Source organism: Theropithecus gelada, chromosome 14 (genome assembly GCF_003255815.1).
Source record: "Theropithecus gelada isolate Dixy chromosome 14, Tgel_1.0, whole genome shotgun sequence".
In the NCBI taxonomy this organism is placed as follows: domain Eukaryota; kingdom Metazoa; phylum Chordata; class Mammalia; order Primates; family Cercopithecidae; genus Theropithecus; species Theropithecus gelada.
Genome location: NC_037682.1, coordinates 109,718,675 through 109,740,174, shown reverse-complemented (window position 1 = coordinate 109,740,174; position 21,500 = coordinate 109,718,675). Strand labels below are relative to the sequence as shown.

At 43.2% G+C, this 21,500-nt stretch overlaps 1 protein-coding gene across 3 annotated transcripts in view; it reads left to right on the top strand.

Moving 5' to 3' along the window:
- The first annotated feature begins 1,434 nt into the window (after positions 1-1,434).
- JAML (junction adhesion molecule like) overlaps positions 1,435-21,500 on the top strand; it is a 33,972-nt gene continuing 13,906 nt past the window's right edge. Inside the window, exons 1-4 of one of the 3 annotated variants that reach the window (XM_025356302.1) lie at positions 1,435-1,588; positions 14,231-14,293; positions 16,876-17,030; positions 18,732-18,957. In XM_025356302.1, the coding sequence (XP_025212087.1) occupies positions 14,251-14,293; positions 16,876-17,030; positions 18,732-18,957 (424 nt within the window). In that variant the 5' untranslated portion in view covers positions 1,435-1,588; positions 14,231-14,250. Of the gene's footprint in view, positions 1,589-14,230; positions 14,294-16,077; positions 16,533-16,875; positions 17,031-18,731; positions 18,958-21,500 lie in introns of those variants that run through there. The other 2 variants (XM_025356303.1, XM_025356304.1) reach the window with 2 other exon arrangements.

Genomic DNA, 21,500 nt, shown 5'->3' with positions numbered 1-21,500 from the left:
CAGCATTGTGCAACCAGTCATGTCTGAGCTGTAGCCCCGCAAGAACCTGCAGAGATTCTGTGGTATGCTGGAACCAGCTCACGTAGCAAGAGCTAATTACAGGCTGAGTATCCCTAATCTGAAAATACAAAACCTGAAATACTCCAAAATCTGAAACTTTGAGTGCCAACATGATGCTCCAAAGAAATGCTTATTGGAGCATTTTGGATTTTCAGATTAGGGATGTTCAACTGGTATGTATTTGGCAAATATTCTAAAATCTGAAAAAAAATATGAAATCTGAAACACTTCTGGTCCCAGGCATATTGGATAAGGGATACTCAACCTGTATTACATTTTTTTAGGAATTTTGCAAGCCAGTTGTTAAACTGTTGGTAGCTTGAAATAGGCCATGATGGGAATATTTATACTGTGGAGATTGCTGGTTCTCTAGCACATCACTTCTAAAGTACCATGCAGCATAGTGCTTGGGAGGAAACGTTCAACAGCTTTTCAGATGATACAGGACAAGTTCCATAAGATGAGTCTGCCCATGCCTAGGTCAAGCCAATGTAGCCGAGGTTGAAGGTGCATACATTGAGAACATCTATTTTTGAAGTGGTGACTAAGACTGAGAGGTATCTTGAAGTGAAGAAACCTGGCCGGGCGCGGTGGCTCAAGCCTGTAATCCCAGCACTTTGGGAGGCCGAGACGGGTGGATCACGAGGTCAGGAGATCGAGACCATTCTGGCTAATACGGTGAAACCCCGTCTCTACTAAAAATACAAAAAACTAGCCGGGCGAGGTGGCGGGCGCCTGTAGTCCCAGCTACTCGGGAGGCTGAGGCAGGAGAATGGCGTAAACCCGGGAGGCGGAGCTTGCAGTGAGCTGAGATCCGGCCACTGCACTCCAGTCTGGGCGACAGAGCGAGACTCCATCTCAAAAAAAAAAAAAAGAAGTGAAAAACCTTGAGTTCTAATCTAGGATGTCCAAGTCACCCAAGAGGTTCTCTATGGGAATCAATGGCTGCCTGTATTCTGGAAATGCTGATATCACACGGCCAGAGGAAACTCATGTCTACGTAGTGAGTTGGAGGACTGGGCAGGCATATCTTTGGAAGCAGTGATTGGGTGATTGCCTGGCGAGGTTGCACCTCTGTTTTGAGAGGAAAAATAAAAGAGGTTGCATATCTTTAAGACAGAATGTTTTGTGTTAATATTACATTTATTGTATTTTGTTTGCGTGAAACGGATTTCTTTCTCAGCACCTACTTGCCTGGTGCCATTCAAGCTCCTACCCTCAGAGGGCTTGTCATCTAAAAGGGAAGATGGCATCTGAAGAAGTCTGAGTGTGAGGTTCACTTCAGTAGGTTGAATTTGTCACCTCTTTTTAGAATGAAAATATACATAAAAATTGGGTAATGAGACTGAAATGAGAACCTTGAGTTAGAGGTTCCTGTTTGCATCTCTGCAGCCACTTCAGAAGGCACGTGTTTGGTTTGCTCTGAGCCTAACCTAGAGTGCTCACAGCAGTCTTTCAGTTGAGCTTGGGAACTGCAGCTGTGGGGAGATTTCAGTGCACTGCCTCTCCTGGGTGCTCTTCATCTTGGGTAAGCAGTTGCTTTGAATTTCTTAAGCCGTTGTTTGAACTTTTCTCATGCAGAAGTGTGCCAGTCCTGAAGGCTGGTTGAATTGGTAGTCTCTCAGGATGGTGAAGCCGTGATTGTAGAACTCTTGATCTCTGGAGGGGGATGTCATAAAGTAGTCTAGTGGGTGCTGTTTCAGTTACTGTCATGTAGAGTAACTTAGGTGAATCTCCTCAGCAAAAAGAGGAGCAAAGTTTCCTCATAATAAGAGTATGTGACAGTGATGATGACAAGGCTTCAGCTTTAAGTCACCCATGGGTTTAGGTAGAGCTGTGACTGGCTGTTCTTGAGCTCACAGCAGAGCTCTTTCTTCACTATTTTTCTTTTTAGAAGACAGTTTTAAATTTTATTTTTAAACAAATTTCATTGTGTATATTTAAGGTAAACAACATGATGTTGTGGGATACGTGTAGATAGTAAAAAGTTTACTATGGTGAAGCAGATTAATATATCCATCATTTTACATAGTTATACCACTGTTTTTCTTCTCCCCATTATAGACATGCCAATATTTAACCTTTAGAAGCCCGAGACTTAAATCTCCCAAGAGAGCTAGACTACTGTCCATACTTGTTACACCCTCAGCACAGCCCTGACCTTGGGAAAGGCTCATGCAGGATGGTTTATGTATAACCCACTCTGAAGCAGGGAGCAGGAATAAGGACCTCCAGGGTCTCATTCGTATAGAGAGTTAACCGATGTCACCTAGACTGTGTTACAGAAGCCATGTGACCTACCAGTCTGTGTTCAATGGCTTAACAATGGAAAATGAGGGCACATATTAAGAGGCATGGCTTAGAGTGGTTATATAGACTTGGAGACCTAAAAACATCTGAGAGCCCAGAAGTGCACAGCAGTATGCAGATGGATTGAGAGGACTCGGCACCGCAGGTGGACAACACTCTGTGAGTGAAAGAAGGCTGTGCAGTTGTCTGTTTGATCAGTGGTTAGTTGTCCTTACTAGGGACAAACACTGAGGGACAGCAGCTCTCCCTTATTTTGTCTCATGATATTGTCATTTGGGGGGTAACTTTGGCATCTTGTATGGTAGTCTCATTGTGGCATATCTCTTTTCCGAAGATGTTTTTTCTGTAGTAACTGCCAAGGAGAACAATTTCCCTACACTGTTTAGTAACTTTAAAAATTGACACATAATAATTACACATATTTATGGGGTACACAGGGGTGTTTTGATACATACAGTGTATAGTGATCGGATCAGACTAATTAGCATATCCATCATGTCAAACTTTTTTTCATTTATTTGTGTTAGGAACACTCAGTATCCTCCTTCTACCTCTTGGAAACTATGCATTGTTGTTAACCATAGCCATCTTAAAGTGGTATAGGACACTAGAATTTATTCTTCCTATCTAGCTGTAATTTTGTTTCTGTTGACAAATCTCTCCCTATGTCCCTTCCCCTCTAGTATCCTCTGTTCTACTTTTTACTTCTGTGAGATCAATGTTTTTAGCTTCCACATATGAGCGAGTACATTCAGTGTTTAAGTTTCCGTTCCCAGCTTATCTCACTTTACAGAATGTCTTCCATTTCCATCTATGTTACTGTGAATCATAGATTTCATTCTTTTTAATGCTCAAATAATATTTCATTGTGTACATATATCACATTTTCTTTACCCATTTATCTATTGTTGAACACCTAGATTGATTCTATGTTTTGGCTATTGTAATAAGTGCTGCAATAAACATAGGAGTGCGGATGTCTCTTCAATATAATGATTTCCTTTCCTTTGGATAAAGGTCCAGTGGTGGGATTGCTAGCTCATATAGTAGTTTATTTGTAGTTCTTTGAGGGACCTCCATATTTTCCTGGGTAGTGACTAGCCAGGGCTGGTGTCATGGGTGGTAAGGGTATTTACCAAGACAGCCATAAGTAAAAAAATACCTTGCAAGGTTGCTGGGCAGCACAGCAGGGAAAGGGCTGTCTGCAAAGAGGCAGGGACCGAGATAAGTTTTATAGGGTCGTGCTGGAGCGGGCTACCTGTGGAACCAGGTCACTGTGCCCACAGAGGTCATTGTGCCCTTGGGTAGTTTGATTAGCTACTCTCAGAACAATTGTTCATTGTTCTTCCCCACCTGGGACCCTCCCCAACTTGGGGCCCCTTCCTCATTGTTGCTTGCTTATCAGGACTCTACATTCCACCCTTGGCAGAACAACAATGACAAATCTTTGGCATTGGGCAGAGGTCTCATCTTCCAACTACTTCCTGCTGACCAGGGGCATAGAGTTCTCCCTACCTACGATTGTTGATCTGTCAAGAGACCCATCCTGGATTGTGTGACCTAGGATATTGGATTTTGCTGGAGGAAGCGTCTCATCAGAGAGGGGGAGCATGTCAAGGCAAAACTGGTGTCCAACTGAATTCAGGGGAGACTGGTAAAGGTAGCAGGCATCATTGGGGAGAGACTGATACCCCATTCACAGCATCATTTGAAGGTGAAACTGCTGAATTTTAGAAGATACAATTTTATTTCTTAAGCCAGTTACTGAAAAGGCGAAGAAAAACCTTTTGCAGTCTGACTATTTTTCCTTATTGAAAGCCCATTTAGAAAACCTGGAAGTTACTTGATGAAAAAGTGTTTGAATTTAAACAGCATAGGGAACCAATTTTAGACAGACTATTATACCTTAATTACATACAACATTCCTTTTATAAATTTCTTTCATGAATTTTCTCATGACTTACACTGGTCATGACTATCTATGATGGGCTTGGACTTTCTGACTTGTCCTAAACTTCCCTCTTTCTTAACAATCAGTCATTTTACTTTATGACAAGAATTTATCACACAAGATCCGTTCTTATATAAAATTTCTTTCTTTATAACTCTCCTTATCAAAAATACCTCTTCACCTTTATAACTTTCTTCTTCTTTTTTGTTTTATTATTTTTATTTTTATTTTTTTGAGACAGAGTCTCACTCTATCACCCAGGCTGGAGTGCAGTGGTGCGATCTCGGCTCACTGTAACCTCTGCTTCCTGAGTTCAAGTGATTCTTGTGCCTCAGCCTCCCAGGTAGCTGGGACTACAGGCACAAGCCACTATGCCTGGCTAATGTTTGTATTTTTAGTAGAGATGGGGTTTCACCCTGTTGACCAGGCTTGTCTTGAACTCCTGACCTCAAGTGATCCACCACCTTGGCCTCCCAAAGTGCTAAGATTACAGGCATGAGCCACCGCACCTGGCCTTCACCTTTATAACCGTCTTTATGTCTCTCTTATTTCCTCATTCCTTTTACCTTGTTTTATAAGTAACCTGGTTTTTTTTTTTTTTTTTTTAGATGGAGTCTCACTCTATCATCCAGGCTGGAGTGCAGTGGCACAATCTTGGCTCACTACAGTCTCCACCTTGTGGGTTCAAGCAATTCTCCTGCCTCAGCCTCCCAAGTAGCTGGGACTACAGGTGTGTGCCACCACACCCAGCTAATTTTTGTATTTTTTTAGTAGAGACAGGGCTTTGCCATGTTGGCCAGGCTGATCTTGAACTCCTGACCACAGGTGATCTGCATGCCTTGGCTTTCCAGAGTGCTGGGATTACAGGCATGAGTTACCACATCTGGCCTATATGTAACCTTTGAATTAGACAAAAAAATATTTTCCTTTTGTTAGGAAGTTAAGGTTTATACTGTGTGTTGCTGTGCGAGTTCTGTGAAGGGGCCACATATGAGGAGGTTATCCCCCCTCAAGAGATTTCTAGGTTGAATTTCTTGCTAGGGTGTGTTTGTATAAGTGTGGGCTATTTTTAAACCCCCGAGATAGGACTATCCAGGTTGAAGCTATTGGTTAAAGATTTAGGTAGCTTTCCTGGGAGAAACAGGGATATTAGAGGGAAAGATGAATTCACAAGTTGGGTAAACATTAAGCAGGCACCCATCTTGGAAAGGATATTTTTGCCCCAAAGGGGTGTGGGGCATTTGGATATTACCAGGGACTGGCGGGAGATTGGTAATTGGTCCCTTAAATAATATAAAGGGGTATGGATTTTTTGGGCAGGGGGGTGCCACTTGTTCTCATTACCTAACAGGATTTGGAGGAGAGTTGCTCAGAGAAGATTAGTATAGAGTCACTACAAGTCATTTATGTAGCCAAAATGATAACTCCAAAATTTCTAAAAGGAAAAAATCTTTACTTGCTGATAGAGGGGAGAGTCAACTTTCCAAGAAGGTCGCAATAAAGACAGCGTGACACCAACCGAATCTGTCTCCTCTCCCCTCCTTTTTCTGTTGTTTATTGAAAGGTAAACAAAAATCTCTCATTATTTTAAAATATTATGCAAAAATCTTGTTTAAGAGAGAAAGCAAAATTTCACCTTTGCATTAGTATATTATTAATGTTATATCCAATTCATAATAAAACCTTATATACAAATCTATACAATCATAGTTAGTTTGACCATAAGGTGAAATGTCCACACACCTCTCATAATTGTTTACAATTTTCTGTTAAACAAATAAATTCTCTAGAAAACCATTATTCAGACACATGGGCCCCGATTCTGGCCCTACATCAGTGTGCTTTTATTTCAGTGTTCGACCTACGGAAAAGCTAAGTAATCCCCTTTAAATCTTAGCCAACTTGCTTGTACCTACAGAACTTTTCACAAGATTAACCCTTCACAAACCCTTTTCAACTTGCTTAAACCATCAGTTTTGTCCCATTACTCTTTTTTTTTTTTTTTAGACAGAGTCTCACTCCGTCACCTAGGCTGGCATGCAGTGCCACAATCTCAGCTCACTGCAACCTCCGCCTCCCAAGTTCAAGCGATTCTCCTGCCTCAGCCTCCCAAGCAGCTGGGATTACGGGCACTCAACACCACACATGACTAATTTTTGTATTTTTAGTAGAGAAGAGGTTTTGCCATGTTGGCCAGGCTGGTCTCAAACTCCTGACCTCAAGTGATCTGCCCACCTCAGCCTCCCAAAGTTCTGGGATTACAGGCATGAGTCACCATGCCCAGCTGTCCCATTACTCTTTTAGGTGAGGCCAATAGTTAAAACCCTCTGAGCTAGACAAAAATTACATTCTGTTTAACAGAAACCATATTCACACGACTTCTTAATAACCTCCCACCAAAACACATTCTTTATTTACACTGTCTTTGTTTTTTATTTTATTTACGCTCTTTATTTTTAAAAATCATTAGAGTCATGTGACCTAAAAGGGATTAAAGTTTCAATTTTTTCTGATAATATGCTTGATTTTAGTTTCTTTAAGCCAATTAATTAGAGCTCTTTTATATAAATACTATACACACAACACATATAAATACACAGGCAGAAATGGAGAATCAAGACAAAATTCCATTGACTGAGAATTTCTTAGAGGGAGAGCAGGGGCTTTTTGTTTGTTTAGATGGAGTCTCGCTCTGTTGCCAGGTTGAAATGCAGTGGTGCGATCACAACTCACTGCAGCCTCAACCTCCTGAGCTCAAGTGATCCTCCCACTTCAGCCTCCTGAGTAGCTAGGACTACAGGTGCCTGCCACTATGCCCAGCTAAGTTTTTTTTTTTTTTTTTTTTTTTAATACAGATGGGGTTTCGCCAAGTTGCCCAGGCTGGTCTCAAACTCCTGGGCTCAAGCAATCTGTCCACTTCGGCCTCTCAAAGTGCTAGGATTATAAACATGAGCCACTGTGCCTGGCCAGCAGGGGCTTTTAAAACAATATCTGTATACATACAGCCCAAATATCATCTTTAATTAAGTTGATTTCTGACTATGGAGTTCTCAAAATAAAAATTTCTTAAAAATCTTTTGTTACCAGATTTTAGCCAGGACAAATGGCCAATATTTCTGGCTTTTGAATCGTTACCTAAAGGTAACCTCCTATGTGAAATTAATAAACCTTAAGTAAGGGGATAACTTAAATATGGACGCACAAGGTCCGTGTGTGTCTGGAGACACAAGGTGTCTCCAAAGAGATGGTAAGCAATTTACAAGATCTAGAATTGCCCCAAAGGTAACTCAGAGAAAAAAGTTTCAAGACAGGAAATTAGGAGCTGTCCATGGAAGGGAAAAGAATCAATAAATGATTAAATCACAAAAGACTCACTTTTGAAGCCAGGAATTGAACCCAGCGCACCCCTCTGAGAGGGCAAAGCCCTAGTAGTTGAGCTACAGCAGGGGTCCCCAATCCCTAGGCAGTAGACTGGCACTGGTCCATGGCCTGTCAGGAACCGAACCGCTCAGCAGGAAGTAAGTGGCAGGCAGACGAGCAAGCATTACTGCCTGAGCTCTGCCTCCTTTCAGATTAGCGAGGGTATTAGATTCTCATAGGAGTGTGAACCTATTGTTAACTGCACATGTGAGGGATCTAGGTTTCATGCTTCTTATGGGAATCTAATGCCTGGTGATCTGAGGTGGAATAGTTTCATCCCCAAATCATCCTCCACCCTCGCTGGTCTGTGGAAAAATTGTGTTCCATGAAACGGGTCCTTGGTGCCAAAAAGATTGGGGACCAGTGACCTATAGTGCAAGGTGACTGCTGTTGTTTTTTCCAGGAGGAGTTTAGAGCATTTGCAAGCTTGCAAAGAATTTTAACTGCTCAAGAGAACTTTCTAGGACTAGCCATGTTGTTATTACGCACCTTCTTTTAATTTAGCCTTTTCCTTTAAATGGTGTACTCAATTCCAACAGTGACTCAATCTTAAAGCCTGTTAAACTCCAGATAGTGATTTTCCAGATTTTTACCATATAGGCAAAAGGTAGTTCCAGAAAGGGGGAGAGGAGGTGTCTCCATGACAGGCAGCTCTTGAACTCAAAGGGGAAATGGATAATTTTACTTGCCACTTCCAGAGTCACCCTTGGCTTTGTTTTGTTGTGATTTGGAATTCAGCTGGGGCAGAGAGCCCGCTTCAGTTTAAGGCCATCAGGGGCTAGAATTCTGTCCTCAGGGCCTTTCAGCCCTCAGAACAGTCCCATTTTCAGCAGCTGAGCTTGTGGCAGAGGGAGCAAGCTGTGAAGGGCTTTTTCTCATGTATCCCATTGGGGCAGTTTGCCTTCCAGTGGCCTGGCCATCTGCACTGAGGGCACTTACCTGGAGGAGTGTCCTTAGGGCAACTGGAGGGGCCGAGGGCTTCTAAATCAGCCAACAATTGAGCCTGCCTTTGTCTCTGCATTTTTCTTTCTCCTTAGCTCTGCCCTCCTCATTCTGCTCTTGGTTGTAAAAGACTGATGAGGCTAAGTTGAGGATTTTTTTGCATAGGGGCCATGCTGTATTACACAAGAAAGTTGTTTCTTTTTGAGAGTCTGAGGGTTAAATTTGTCTCAATGTTTTAGGATGCAATGCAGAGGTGAGTCTGAAGGAACAGACGGGATTTGTCCCATGGTGGGACTGGAAAATGATGAGCCAGCCTCTGGGGGCTAATGTCTGCTGGGGACACAAACTGCTTTCTCTTGGGGCTTCTCGCTGAGGAAACGTGTTCCACTCACATCCACTGACGGACTGGGGTGCACTTTCTAAAGGGCATCCCAGCTATCAGAAAGACCTCTTTGCACTGGGGCCTTGCACTGGATGATTGGTTCAGATATGAGGACGGGAGGGGAATGGGGAGACTCACTGCTCGGAGGTTGCTTGAGCCCACCTAGTTTGGGAACATCCAGAGCAGGAGGTCTGCCTGTCTTCACAGGGATAAGTTAGAGTGAGAAAGAGGGGGGTGTGAGTCCCCCAAACCACGTGTGCCAATTGTGACACATAGAGGGGCTTCTGACCAGAAAAGATAGGAGAGGGTTTTCCTCTCTCCCGGGCAAGGCAGACAAGACTCTTCAGCCCCTGGCCTTCAGGCCACACCAGGAAGTGGCCCTGGCCAGTTGTCATAAGTTGCCAGAGGGATATTAGAGTTTGTTTCCGTTGAAAACTGAAAAGGAAAGCAAACTCTGGTTGGGTGACGACTTCTCACCAGGACCTTCTGGTCCACTGGGGAGTGGCCCTGGCCAGGACCTTCAGTTGTCTCCAAACTTGGATGCTGTGCACCGAGATATTGGAGTTGGAGGAGAGGCAAGGGAGAGAGTAGTGGAGAGGTCCCCAAGCAATCCCCTTTTGGATCACCAAAATGTTGCGGGTAGTGACTAGCTAGGGCTGATGTCACTGGCAGCAAATGTGTTTCAAAGACAGTCATAGGAAAGAAGGCAGATTTATTAGAGAAGATATGAAAATATGTTGCAAGGTTGTAATGGGCAGCACAGCAGAGAAAGCGCTGTCTGCAAAGAGGCAGGGGCTGAAGGGAAGTTTTATAGGGTGGTGCTGGAGGGGGCTACCCGTGAAAGAGGTCACTGTGCCCATAGAAGTCATTATGCCCTCAGGTTGTTTGATTAGCTCTGTCTCAGAACAGTCAAGTTCATTGTTCTTCCACACTTGGGCCCTCCCCGAACCGGGGCCCCTCCTCATTGTTACTTACTTATCAGGACTACACACATACTGTTCTCCATAGTGGCTGTGCTACTTTGCATTCCTACCAACAGTGTGTAAGAGTCCCCATTTCTCTGCATCCTCACCAGCATTTGTGTGTGTGTGTGTTTGTCTTTTTGATAATAACCTTAACTGGAGTGAGATGATAACTCATTGTGGGTTTCATTTGCATTTCCATGATTACTGATATTGAGAATTTTTTTTTCATATATATGTTGGCCATTTGTATGTCTTCTTTTGAGAAATGTCTGTTCAGACCATTTGCCCATTTTTAACCCCCCTACACTATTAGTAATAGAAAAGAAGATCCTGATAGTCATAACCCCCTAGAAAGACAGAAGGTATTTGCCAGAATTTATATTGTGAAAGAACCATGAGCTCAGGTCAAAATATGTGGCCAACAGATGAGGTCACTTACTATGGAGAATTATCTCAAAACATCTGCTGAGGAGATAAATTAGTATCTGGAAAGAGAAGGAAGCAGGGTAGAAGCTGAGAATTTCAATGGTGTCTCTTATCAAGGTGCTTAAGGTGCTTCTGAATATTTTTGCTGGATTTTTTAAAAAATGGAGATTCATTTTATTTATCTATATATGAAATTGGAATTTTGTTATTCAGCTAAATGTGTATAAAAAATTCAGAATTTGTGTGTGTTGGTGAATATATAGAGAGGAATTTGCAAATATCTGTCAACTAACTAGGAAATTCAAACTCAGATAGTGTTCTTGGTAAATGTCCAAGGTGTTATGAACTCATTTGACAAGTAGTTACTGAGCATGTCCCTGTATCTCACACCACGCTGGCACTGGAAGGGTGGTGGCTCATGGGCATGGCTCTTGGCTTCATGGAGCTTATAGTTTGGGAGTGGAGGTAGAGAGCAGGTCTTAATTAAATGAGCACTCAAATAAATAGACATAGTGGCCCATACCCTAAAGGAAAGGTAGAGGTACTATTAAGACACGTGGCTGCTGGGCGTGGTAGCTTACGCCTGTAGTCCCAGCACATTGGTAGGCTGAGGTGGGCAGATCACCTGAGGTGGGGAGTTTGAGACCAGCATGGCCAGCATGGTGAAACCCTGTCTCTACTAAAAATACAAAGTTAGCCGGGCATGGTGGCACATGCCTGTAATCCCAGCTACCCAGGAGGCTGAGGCAGAAGAATCACTTGAACCTGGGAGGCGGAGGTTGCCGTGAGCCGAGATTGCACCACTGCACTCCAGCCTAGGCAAAAAACTGAAACTCCATCTCAAAATAAAAAAAAAGACATGTGGCTTAGGGACCTGTCCTGGGATGAATGGTTGAGGAGAGGTTTCCTGAGGAGATGACATTTAACTTGAGATGTGAGCGATGAGCAGGTGTTAACTGGGTGAAGGCCTGAGCAAGGCGGATTGGAAGACCATTCAGTCAGGAGGAACAGATTAATCTTCTTTTGACAAATAAAGTTCAGAAAAGCTTTGCTCTAAAATATTGGTTACTTTCTCAAATGTGGAGTAACAGCATAGTGTAGCGAAGACACAGGCTTGGATCCGGGATGCCTGGGCTTGAATCCTCGCTCTGCCACTCGCTCTGTGTTCTCAGGCAAGTCACGTTGCCATTCTCTGCCTCATTTCCTCATCTGTAAAACCTCATGGGGTTGTTGTGAGGATTAAATCAGTTAATGTGCAAAGCACCCAGGGCCTGGCATTAACCTTCTCTGCTTTATTACATATCAACTACTGATTACTAGTGTGCTGCTCTATTAAGAAAAAGGTCTGATCTTTTAATATTGAAAACAAGGCCCAGTGATTTTCCCAAAGATCAAAGAGTTAGTTAAAGGAAGTTCTGAGCCCAGAAGAACGTTTAAAAAAAACTCTTAGTAATTTTTCTGCTAAAATCATTGCTTCTCTCTTCACCGAGTTCTAATGGTGCATTTGAGTACGTAGGACTGATAATGAGTGTCTTCTATTAATGATACTTATGTTTCTTAGAATTTGTTTGAAGATGGTTTGGGTGTGGCTCTGAGTTACTCAGATTTAGTGCCGAGATTCAGAATCTTTTTAGAGTCGCTGGCTTCCTCTTAGAATAGAGTGGAGCAGGGGGCTGCTGCAAGATGCCTTTAAGTTGATTTCAACTTAATGGTCACATTGTCAGCTATGAGCATTTATCCAGTATATGCCAGGCATTTTACCGGCGCTGTAACACGGCACCAGGACACACGTATAAACAAGGCATGTATGGTGCTACCTTTTAGAGTCTGCAGACTTGAGTTGGTGGCAGACACATAAATTAGTCATTACTCCTCCTTGCAGTTGGTGAGCTGCTGGGGGAATGTCCCACTGCTAAGTGCTGTTTTCTGGGCAGAGGAGGGAGCACAACCAACTCCCTGGGGAAGGCAACAGATGTCCCAGATGTGATGAACTAACGTTAGGACATACTGTAAACGAAGCCCCTTACGACCCTCATCCATGTATGTATGGGGCAAGGTGGGTGGCATGGAGCAGGAATGGGGTCTTGGTTATGTTGAGAGAGGTCTGTGTTTTCATTAGAGGTTCTTTTGTTTAGGGGAATCTATGTGACTCCTGGTATATCTGGCTCCGTGTGATTATTATCCACATTGTTACAACAAGGTTCAAAAATGGAAACTTAAGTTTCCAGTTCATTCTGATTCATCATTTGCCATTCTTAGGAAGGTAGAAGCTCAGAACCTGAAATCTCCCCTAAAGCTACAAACTCTGTTTCTGACTCTTATCTATATAAAGAATCTTCCATGGTAATGCTTCCCATTTTCAAAGCACTGTTATCTACATTATCCTATTAGATCCTTTCCTTTTCAATCCCTTTTAATGGCAAGGAAACAGGTTCAGCAAGATCAGCTGACCTCTCTGTGTAAGTGGGACCTAAGGTAGAAACTTCCTTGAATAGCTTAACTCTGATTTTCCAGGTAGAGGATTTTGTTGATTGGAAAATACGATTAAGGAAGGTCTTAAGTAATCTATTTTTATTAATTAAAATGGCTATCGTATGTGCCAGATGTCCCAGCAGAGCTGGGCGGGGTACCTTGCTGTTATTGCAAAAAACACATCGGTTCCTCTTAGCAGATCCTGAGGTGGAATCTCGCCAGTGGCCGGGTGGCCGGGGGTAAAGACAGCGGCTGAGACCGGGCGCAGTAGTAGGTGGGAACCCAAGACTGGTTGCGCTGTAACTCCTGAGAGTCAGGGTTCTTCTGTTTAGCTAAGAAAATTTGGGGGTAGTTTGTAGAACGGTGAATCCTTTTCCAGGGACTGGTGAATGCAATGAAATGAATACTACAGAGATAACATGCATATCAAACACACACTTTTGTCCAGTGCACAGCCCAATTCTCATTCTAGCCACACTGCCCTGCCTTTAAAAAGTTTAAAAAAAAAAAAAGATAAAAAGTTCACCGTGGGCCAGGCGCAGTGGCCCATGCCTATAATCCCAACACTTTGGGAGGCTGAGGTGGAGGATCACTCAAGCCCAGGAGTTTGAGGCCAGCTTGGGCAACACAGAGAGACCTCTCTACTACTAACAACAACAACAACAAAAATTAGCAAGCGTGGTGTAACATGCCTGTATACAGTCCCAGCTACTCAGGAGGCTGAGATAAGAAGGTTGCTTGAGCCCTGGAGATCACGTCACTGCACTCCAGCCTGGGCAACAGAGTGAGACTCTGTTCCTGCCCCCCACCTCTTCCTCCCAAAAAAGCAGTAATTCTAATTTAGGTGGAGAGATGGGGGGAAATTTCAGACTGGATATCCTGTAATTTTTTGTTTGTGTGAAATACACAGGTAGTGGAAGGTCTAGGGTTGTCATCTCAAGGGCATCCTGCAATCATTTGCTTTTTTTTCCCTCTATAAAAGCAACTTTCATCTAATCTTCCCTTACGGCCAATCTAAAGCAGCCCCCAAGTGACTCTTCAAACACTACTCTGTTTTGTTGCATCATAGCACTTACTGACATCTGGTATTTTCTTACTCATTCATTCATTTGCTTCTTTTTTCCCCAGCTCCCGCTACACGCAAACTGCAAATGAGCTGGGACCTCGTCTTATTTTTCTTGTTCAATGCTGCATACCAGTGTCTCAAACAGAGGCTGCTCCATATAGTCCTTCACTATTGGTTTTTTAAGTTAATGAACTTCTCTTGACATGATTTTCTGATTTTTGTTCTTTTATCTTAAGGTTTAAAAGTTGAGAGCAGCATGTTTTGCCTACTGAAACTCATCCTGCTGCCAGTGTTACTGGGTAAGTAGAAGCTAAGGGACTGTGTGGGGTATTTGATTTCTCCTAAGTTCTGTGCATTATTAAAAGCCAATTTGATATGTTTTTGATTCCCCTGGGTTTCTTGAAGATGGAAATCCTAATGTGGAACTTCACAGTTTTGTTGAAGCAGCTGTTTTTGAAGCCAGCTAGCTTATGGTTTCTTGGGAAGCTGAATCTTCCTGTTTCCATTAGAAACAGAATGGCTTTGGGTCCTAAAGGGTGTTCTGGGACCCTCTTACGTGACAAAAAGAAAGTTTCTCTGTGGCATTCCTGCACTTTAAATTGTTATCTTTAAAACCACAGTTCGCCTTGAATCAGGAACTGAAATTACCAAAGAGAGACCCAGAGCTGTTTTCATGCTACAGCCACGCCGGCCTTCTTGTGGTTCCTCAAATTCACTGAGCTCTTTCCCAATTTGTGGTGGTTTCCTTTGCCTGGAACCTTCCTCCCAACACTTCACTCTAGCAAGCCCGCCCAAGGCTTCCTTACCCTTCAGGTTTCCCCTTATGCTCCACTTACTTCTGAGGAGCCTGACCTGGCCATCTTCTCGGACCAGATTAGTCTCGTCTTTACACCTCCACCTAAGTACTGGGCTTCTTGTTGCTCATCTCCACTGGTTTCTAGGTTTTCATCCTTTCCCCCATGCTTTTTTCTTTATCCTGTGGGTGTAGTTCTGGAAGGAGAAGAAATTAATCAGGTGCTTTGCTCTCATAGCCTTTTCTTTTTCTCTTTATTATCATTTTTTGAACTTTGGACAGTGATTTAAACCCTGACACAGCAAAGTATATAACAGGGTTGCCTTTGCTCCTATTCTAGGCAATACAGAGTGTGTACAAACATGCACATATGCACGCACACCAAAATGGTGTTCATTAGAGAATTTTTCTTTTTTCTTTTTTTTTTTTTTTTTTTGAGACGGAGTCTCACTCTGTCACCCAGGCTGGAGTGCAGTGGCCAGATCTCAGCTCACTGCAAGCTCCGCCTCAGGGGTTTACGCCATTCTCCTGCTTCAGCCTCCGGAGTAGCTGGGACTACAGGTGCCCGCCACCTCGCCCGGCTAGTTTTTCGTATTTTTTAGTAGAGACAGGGTTTCACCGTGTTAGCCAGGATGGTCTCAATCTCCTGACCTAGTGATCCGCCTGTCTCGGCCTCCCAAAGTGCTGGGATTATAGGCTTGAGCCACCGTGCCCGGCCCATTAGAGAATTTTTCTCAAAGAAGCAGGGTTATAATGATCTCAGAAGGTATTTAGACATTTTCCCAGAGATCTGTGGAGCAGCCTGCAGGTTTTTGCCCTCCAATCCAGAAAGCTACTAGTCCAACCCTGGTATGTGGTGACTTGGTGACACTGGGGGTTTTGTAGTTTTTGTGGAGAGGTTTTCTTTTCTTGCAGAAAATCTCATCTTCTTCAGCTGTTTCTCTACTAAGATTGCCCTTCAAACATCAGTTTCTCTTTGCTTTGGTTGCTATTGTTGCTTCCTAGCAGTTCTTCATTTAATTCTACACACAGTGTTCTTAGTATTAAATTCGCTTATTACACTTTCGACCACACGTGGAATTGCTCAATTCTTCCTTACAGGAAAATTCCAAATATTTGTTGGAGCTAATTTTGATTTCTTTCAAAATAATTCCCTCTGAAGGGTTTAGAGTTGCTGTTTTCTTTTGTGTCCTCCCTGCTGTGTGAGCCTGCTGTTGGGCAGGAAGTTAACTCTCTTCTCTCAGGGAAACAGCTTGCATGAAAAGACTGGCACATATTCTGTTCATTCCCATCACTTGGCTCTTCTCTGATATGAATTGGGCAGCATCTAAATGTATCTTTCTTGATTTTGTTGTCTCTTTGCATAGAGCATATCTTGTGAAAACAGAAATATCCATGTAATGTTTTTTTCTTGTAGTGACCTCTTGAAATTGCTTGAGCAACCTAGAGATAATGGACAGGGGTCCCTGTGTGAAGCACCTAGAGGCTGGAAAGCTGATGACAAAGCTGGAGGGGTGAGGCAGGGAGAGGACAAACACAGTGGAAATGCAGGAGGAAAGCTATGCTCCATGGTGGCCTAATTATAAGGACCTGCCCTACAGCCAGAATCAGCCAGCAAATGCAGAAATAAGCTTTTGTAAAGGAACTAAAAGACGAAGAGGAAGTAGACAAAAGGTCCTTTTTTCAGAGAGGGAACCAGTGGGAGACTTAAGAGCAAGGAACATCCCATTTCCTGGTAAGTGGAGGTGGGTGTCTAAATTGATGATCAGAAAGGAGAGACTTCCAGGGTTTCCCTTATTTCTTTAGAAAGGTTGGGAGGAAGAATTCCAGAAAAGCGTAAGGGACTAGATAGGAGGAGGGAGCCAGACAGCATTTATTGTAGTATGAAGATTGCAGAACCCTTCTGATGAGCCATATAGGTAACCAGAGGACAGGGATGCCATGCTGCCTTTGAACACGCCTCTGAGGACTTTGTCTATGTTGGATCATCCAGGGAGAGGGGTGTTTAGTACTCCATGATTGAAATTGATTTTTGTTGTTGAGAGTATTTGTCTAAATGATGTGTCCTCTTGCCTTTGACTTCTATAGATTATTCCTTGGGCCTGAATGACTTGAATGTTTCCCCCGCTGAGCTAACAGTCCATGTGGGTGATTCAGCTCTGATGGGATGTGTTTTCCAGAGCACAGAAGACAAATGCATATTCAAGATAGACTGGATTCTCTCATCAGGAGAGCAGGCCAAGGTAACGCGGGGGAAACATCATTGTGTAATAGAAGCCCCTGACTGCTGGTGTCAGGACAGAGTGGTGTAAGAGTCAGGCATCAGGTGCCACCAGGAGGTGTTACAAGAGCCGGGGCTTTGGAGATGATCAGAACTGGGCCTTGTACTAGCTCAGGAACTTGGTTATGTTATCAGCTGGGTAAGTAAGTTACTCAACCTTGCTGATCTTAGCTTCCTGAGCTGTGAAGAGGAAGGCAATTACAATAATGGTAATGCTTACCTTTCAAGTAGTTAAGGGGCTAATGGGAGACACACACATGAAATGAGAGGTTCCTTGTTCTTGCACATGAAATTCTTTTAGTTTCCTTCCTTTATCTCTACCCTTTGTTAAGTAGCAGAAGTGGGTGAGAGGGGTAAATTCCAAGGTTCTAGAAAGGAGAGCTCTGACCTAGGCATAGGAACTATACCACAGTAATCTTTTTTGGGGTGGGGAGGAGGACAGATTCTTTCAGTGTTTTTCACTGCTCCATTTATGTGCTGGGGAATCATCCTTTTCTCCTTTGTGGCTGCTTAAAGTGTTGGGATTAGCAGATGCAGCATGGCTGGGCAAGGGTCTTTCATGGAGCTCTTTGGAGTGAGGAACAGTGTATTAAGCCTCATCAGAGAGTCTGTATAGATAATCGTATATCAGGATCATTTGTGAAAAACATCCCATGTAGTTTGTTACTAACAAGAAACTCCCAATGTTTGCAAATAAAATATTGTTTTTGTAGCTCAACAGAGCACACTCCCTGTTGTCCCTATAACACTACTCTCACTCAAATTTTTATTGGCCTTTATTTTTATAAGAGGGATAGGTCCATGGTGTAAGTAGAGTAAGAATTTCTGCCGGGTGTGGTAACTCACGCCTGTAATCCCAGCACTTTGGGAGGCTAAGGCGGGGGGATCACTTGAGCTCAAGAGTTCGAGACCAGCCTGGGCAACATGGCAAAAAAACAATCTCTACAAAAAAAAACAAACACAAAAATTAGCTGGCTGCAGTGGCATGTACCTGTAGTCCCAGCTACTTGGGAGACTGAGGTGGGAGGATCACCTGAGCCTAGGAGGTGAAGCTGCAGTGAGCTGTGGATTGTGCACTGCAGTCCAGCCTGGGTGACGGAGGAAAACAATACAAAACCAAAACCAAAAACAAAAGAATTCCCCAGGGCCCAGCCTAGCACCATTGCCTGTGGATGACTCCTTTTGTGTTATGATACTGCTGCCGGGAGGAGGGTAGAGATGAGAGAAGTGGCAGCCAGCCGGCCATGCCTGGAATTCTCACGCCAACACCACCCACAGCACTAGTGAAAATAGATCATGCATCTGAATGCCATCTAATCTGGGGCCGTGGTAGAAACTAGGGTGAAAATGAGAGATGGTTTTCAAAAGTTGTAAGTTTAAAACCGTAGAGTGATCTTCAGAGTGGGTGCTATATTTTACCTTAAACTGTAAGAAATAAAATGTGGACCGCATTTCTCCATTTGTCCTTGTAGAAAGTGAGCCGCAGATCTTGTGCAAGTTGGACTGTTGCCTGGCACATTATTTTTATTAACTGGGTACCAAATGCTTTTGGATCATGATCATGATGATAGCTCTGCTGCCCCCACATAACAGAGTATCTGGGATCCAGGCTCCTCGGTCTAGCACCTCTTTTGATTTTCTCCAACACTGTTTTGCCCTTCAGGATGAATATGTGCTATACTATTACTCCAATCTCAGTGTGCCTATAGGGCGCTTCCAGAACCGCGTACAGTTGATGGGGGACATCTTATGCAATGATGGCTCTCTCCTGCTCCAAGATGTGCAAGAGGCTGACCAGGGAACCTATACCTGTGAAATCCGCCTCAAAGGGGAAAGCCAGGTGTTCAAGAAGGCGGTGGTACTGCATGTGCTACCAGAGGAGCCTAAAGGTACGCAAATGCTTACTTAAAGAGGGGCCAAGGGGCAAGAGATTCCATGTGCAAGAGGCAAGGAAACTGATTATCTTGAGCAAATGCCAGCCTTTGGGCTAAGTACTTACCACAGAGTGAATCTTCAAAAAATGATCATAATGATTTCAGTCAATAAAAATATAGTTATTTTATTAAATAAAATATTGATAATTATTGTATTATTACTTCAAACACACTTCCTCCTCCCAAAAGCCCTGTGAAGGATGTTTTGTTCACATATGTGTCCAAATATGTTTTGGACACATATTTATTCAATGGCATAACTAGTACTTGATCCCTGGCACCTCTGACAACAGAGTCCATGTTCTTTTTTACTATGCCCTAATACCTTTCCTCAGTTATCCACATTGATGCTACATCTGTATTTTATAGGTACCCTCTGTTAGGTGTTCTGGGGGATAGAAAAGAAATGAGCAGGCCAGGCTCAGTGGCTCATGCCTGTAATCCTAGCATTTTGGGAGGCTGAGGCAGAAGGATTGCTTGAGTCCAGGGGTTCAAGGCTGCAGTGAGCTATGATGGTACCTCTGCATTCTAGCCTGGGTGACAGAGCAAGACTCTATCTAAAAAAAGAAAAAAAAAAAAAAAAAGGCTGGGTGTGATGGCTCACACCTGTAATCCTAACACTTCGGGAGCCTGAGGTGGGAGGATCACTTGAGGCCAGTTTGAGACTAGCTTAGGCAACATGGCGAGACTCTATGTCTTTAAAAAAAAAAAAAAAAAAAAAAGCTGGGCATGATGGCACATGACTGTGGTGGTTTCAGGTACTAGGGAGACTGTAGTGAGAGGATCACTGGAGCCCAGGAGGTGGAGGCTGCAGTGAGCTGTGATTGCACCACTGCACTCCAGCCTGGGTGACAGAGCTGAGACCCTGACTCTTAAAAAAGAAAAAAAAAAAGAAGAAAAGAACAGATCTTTCTAACTCTTTGCACTTTATTTTTCCATTTATAAGTGGAGGGAGTGGTAGATGGGTGGTTTTAAAATTTGTGCTCTGTAAAACCTTAAGTTCCAAAGAACATGAATGGTAAAAGTGGGGCAGGGGGTTGGTAGCAGACATATCTGCTCAGATAGGACCCCAGGCTCCCACCTGCATTGCAACCAAAGTCCTTTTCCTTTTTCCTGTTGTATTCATTGGGCTACCAGGTAAGATTTGGTTTGAATAAGGATTCTGCTGCTTTCAAGCAGTTTGAAAGCGAGAGTATAAGCTATGGTGGCCTGAGTCATTTAGAAAGTTTTTTTTTTTTGCCTCTTTGGATATTAGTTGAAAGGAATGCAGCTGAGACTGTAACCAAAGGAGGCATTATGCTTCCAGAAAAATCTCGAAAGTATTGCAAGCAACTGTAGAAGCTGTTGTATTGGGCTCAAAGGAAAGGGTAGAGAGATTCAACCAGTTAGCCCAAAAGCTGGAGATAAAATTATTCCCCCAGAATCTAGAATATGGAGGCACCAAAGTAGTTCTGGATGACAGGGATCATTCTTTATTTAGAGATGGTGGATTCTTGGAAAGTATATATATTGAAATAAATCACTATTGAAAAAGTCTCATGTGAAGCCACTCATTCCACTGGAGTTCTGAAATCTTTCATCGTGTAAATAATTTCCATGTCTCTCTTTTATAATAAACTAATGATATCCAAACTAATGTCAGCCAGTGTCTCTAAAATTTAGTTTTGCTTATTGATATAAACACTTACAAATAAAAATACATAAATGAAAGTAAAAGTTTGCAAGCTGCAGAACTAGATGCATTCTTTAAGATTGCGGAATAGAAGGAACAGTCGGTGACCCCAGGAAACTTTGTAATGTAGTTAGGGAACTAGAATCTGGGGCCATTTCCCGCCTGCAGCTAGCTTAGGTCCTTAGCCTCCCAGCTTTATTCATGAGTTCCTCCAGTGCACCCTTCCTTCCTCTCTTATGACACTCATCACACCCATTCACTTGTGTCTTCCCTGCTTGCCTGGGCACAGCCCCTGGTACAGCGTAAGCAATTAATAAGCATTTGTGGAATGAATGAAGTTACTGAGTTAGCATCCCTTGCTTGAATCCAATTTCTAAAAAATGGAGTTGTAGGAGGTGGCCTCTGGCCCCTCTCCTAATTATCCATATTGTCATTTTTCTCTTAATTCCAAAGCTCTGGTTCTCCCGGAAGAAGAAGCAAATCAGATGCCTGTGCCCAAGGATTCTCTCTTCTTCTTTTTTTTTTTTTTTTTTGAGGTAGGGTCTTGCTCTGTCACCCAGGCTCTGGAGTTGCAGTGGTACAATCACGGCTCACTGTAGCCTTGAACTCCTGGGTTCAAGTGATCCTTCTGCCTCAATCTCCCTAGTAGCTAGGTCCATAGGTATGCATCACCATGCCTGACTTTGTTTGTTTGTTTAAGTAGAGACGGGGTCTCCCTACATTGCCCAGGTTGGTCTCAAACCCCTGGGCTCAAGTGATCCTCCTGCCTCAGCCTCCCCAAATTGCTGGTATTACAAAGGATTCTCTTTTTGCTTCCTTTTTCTGC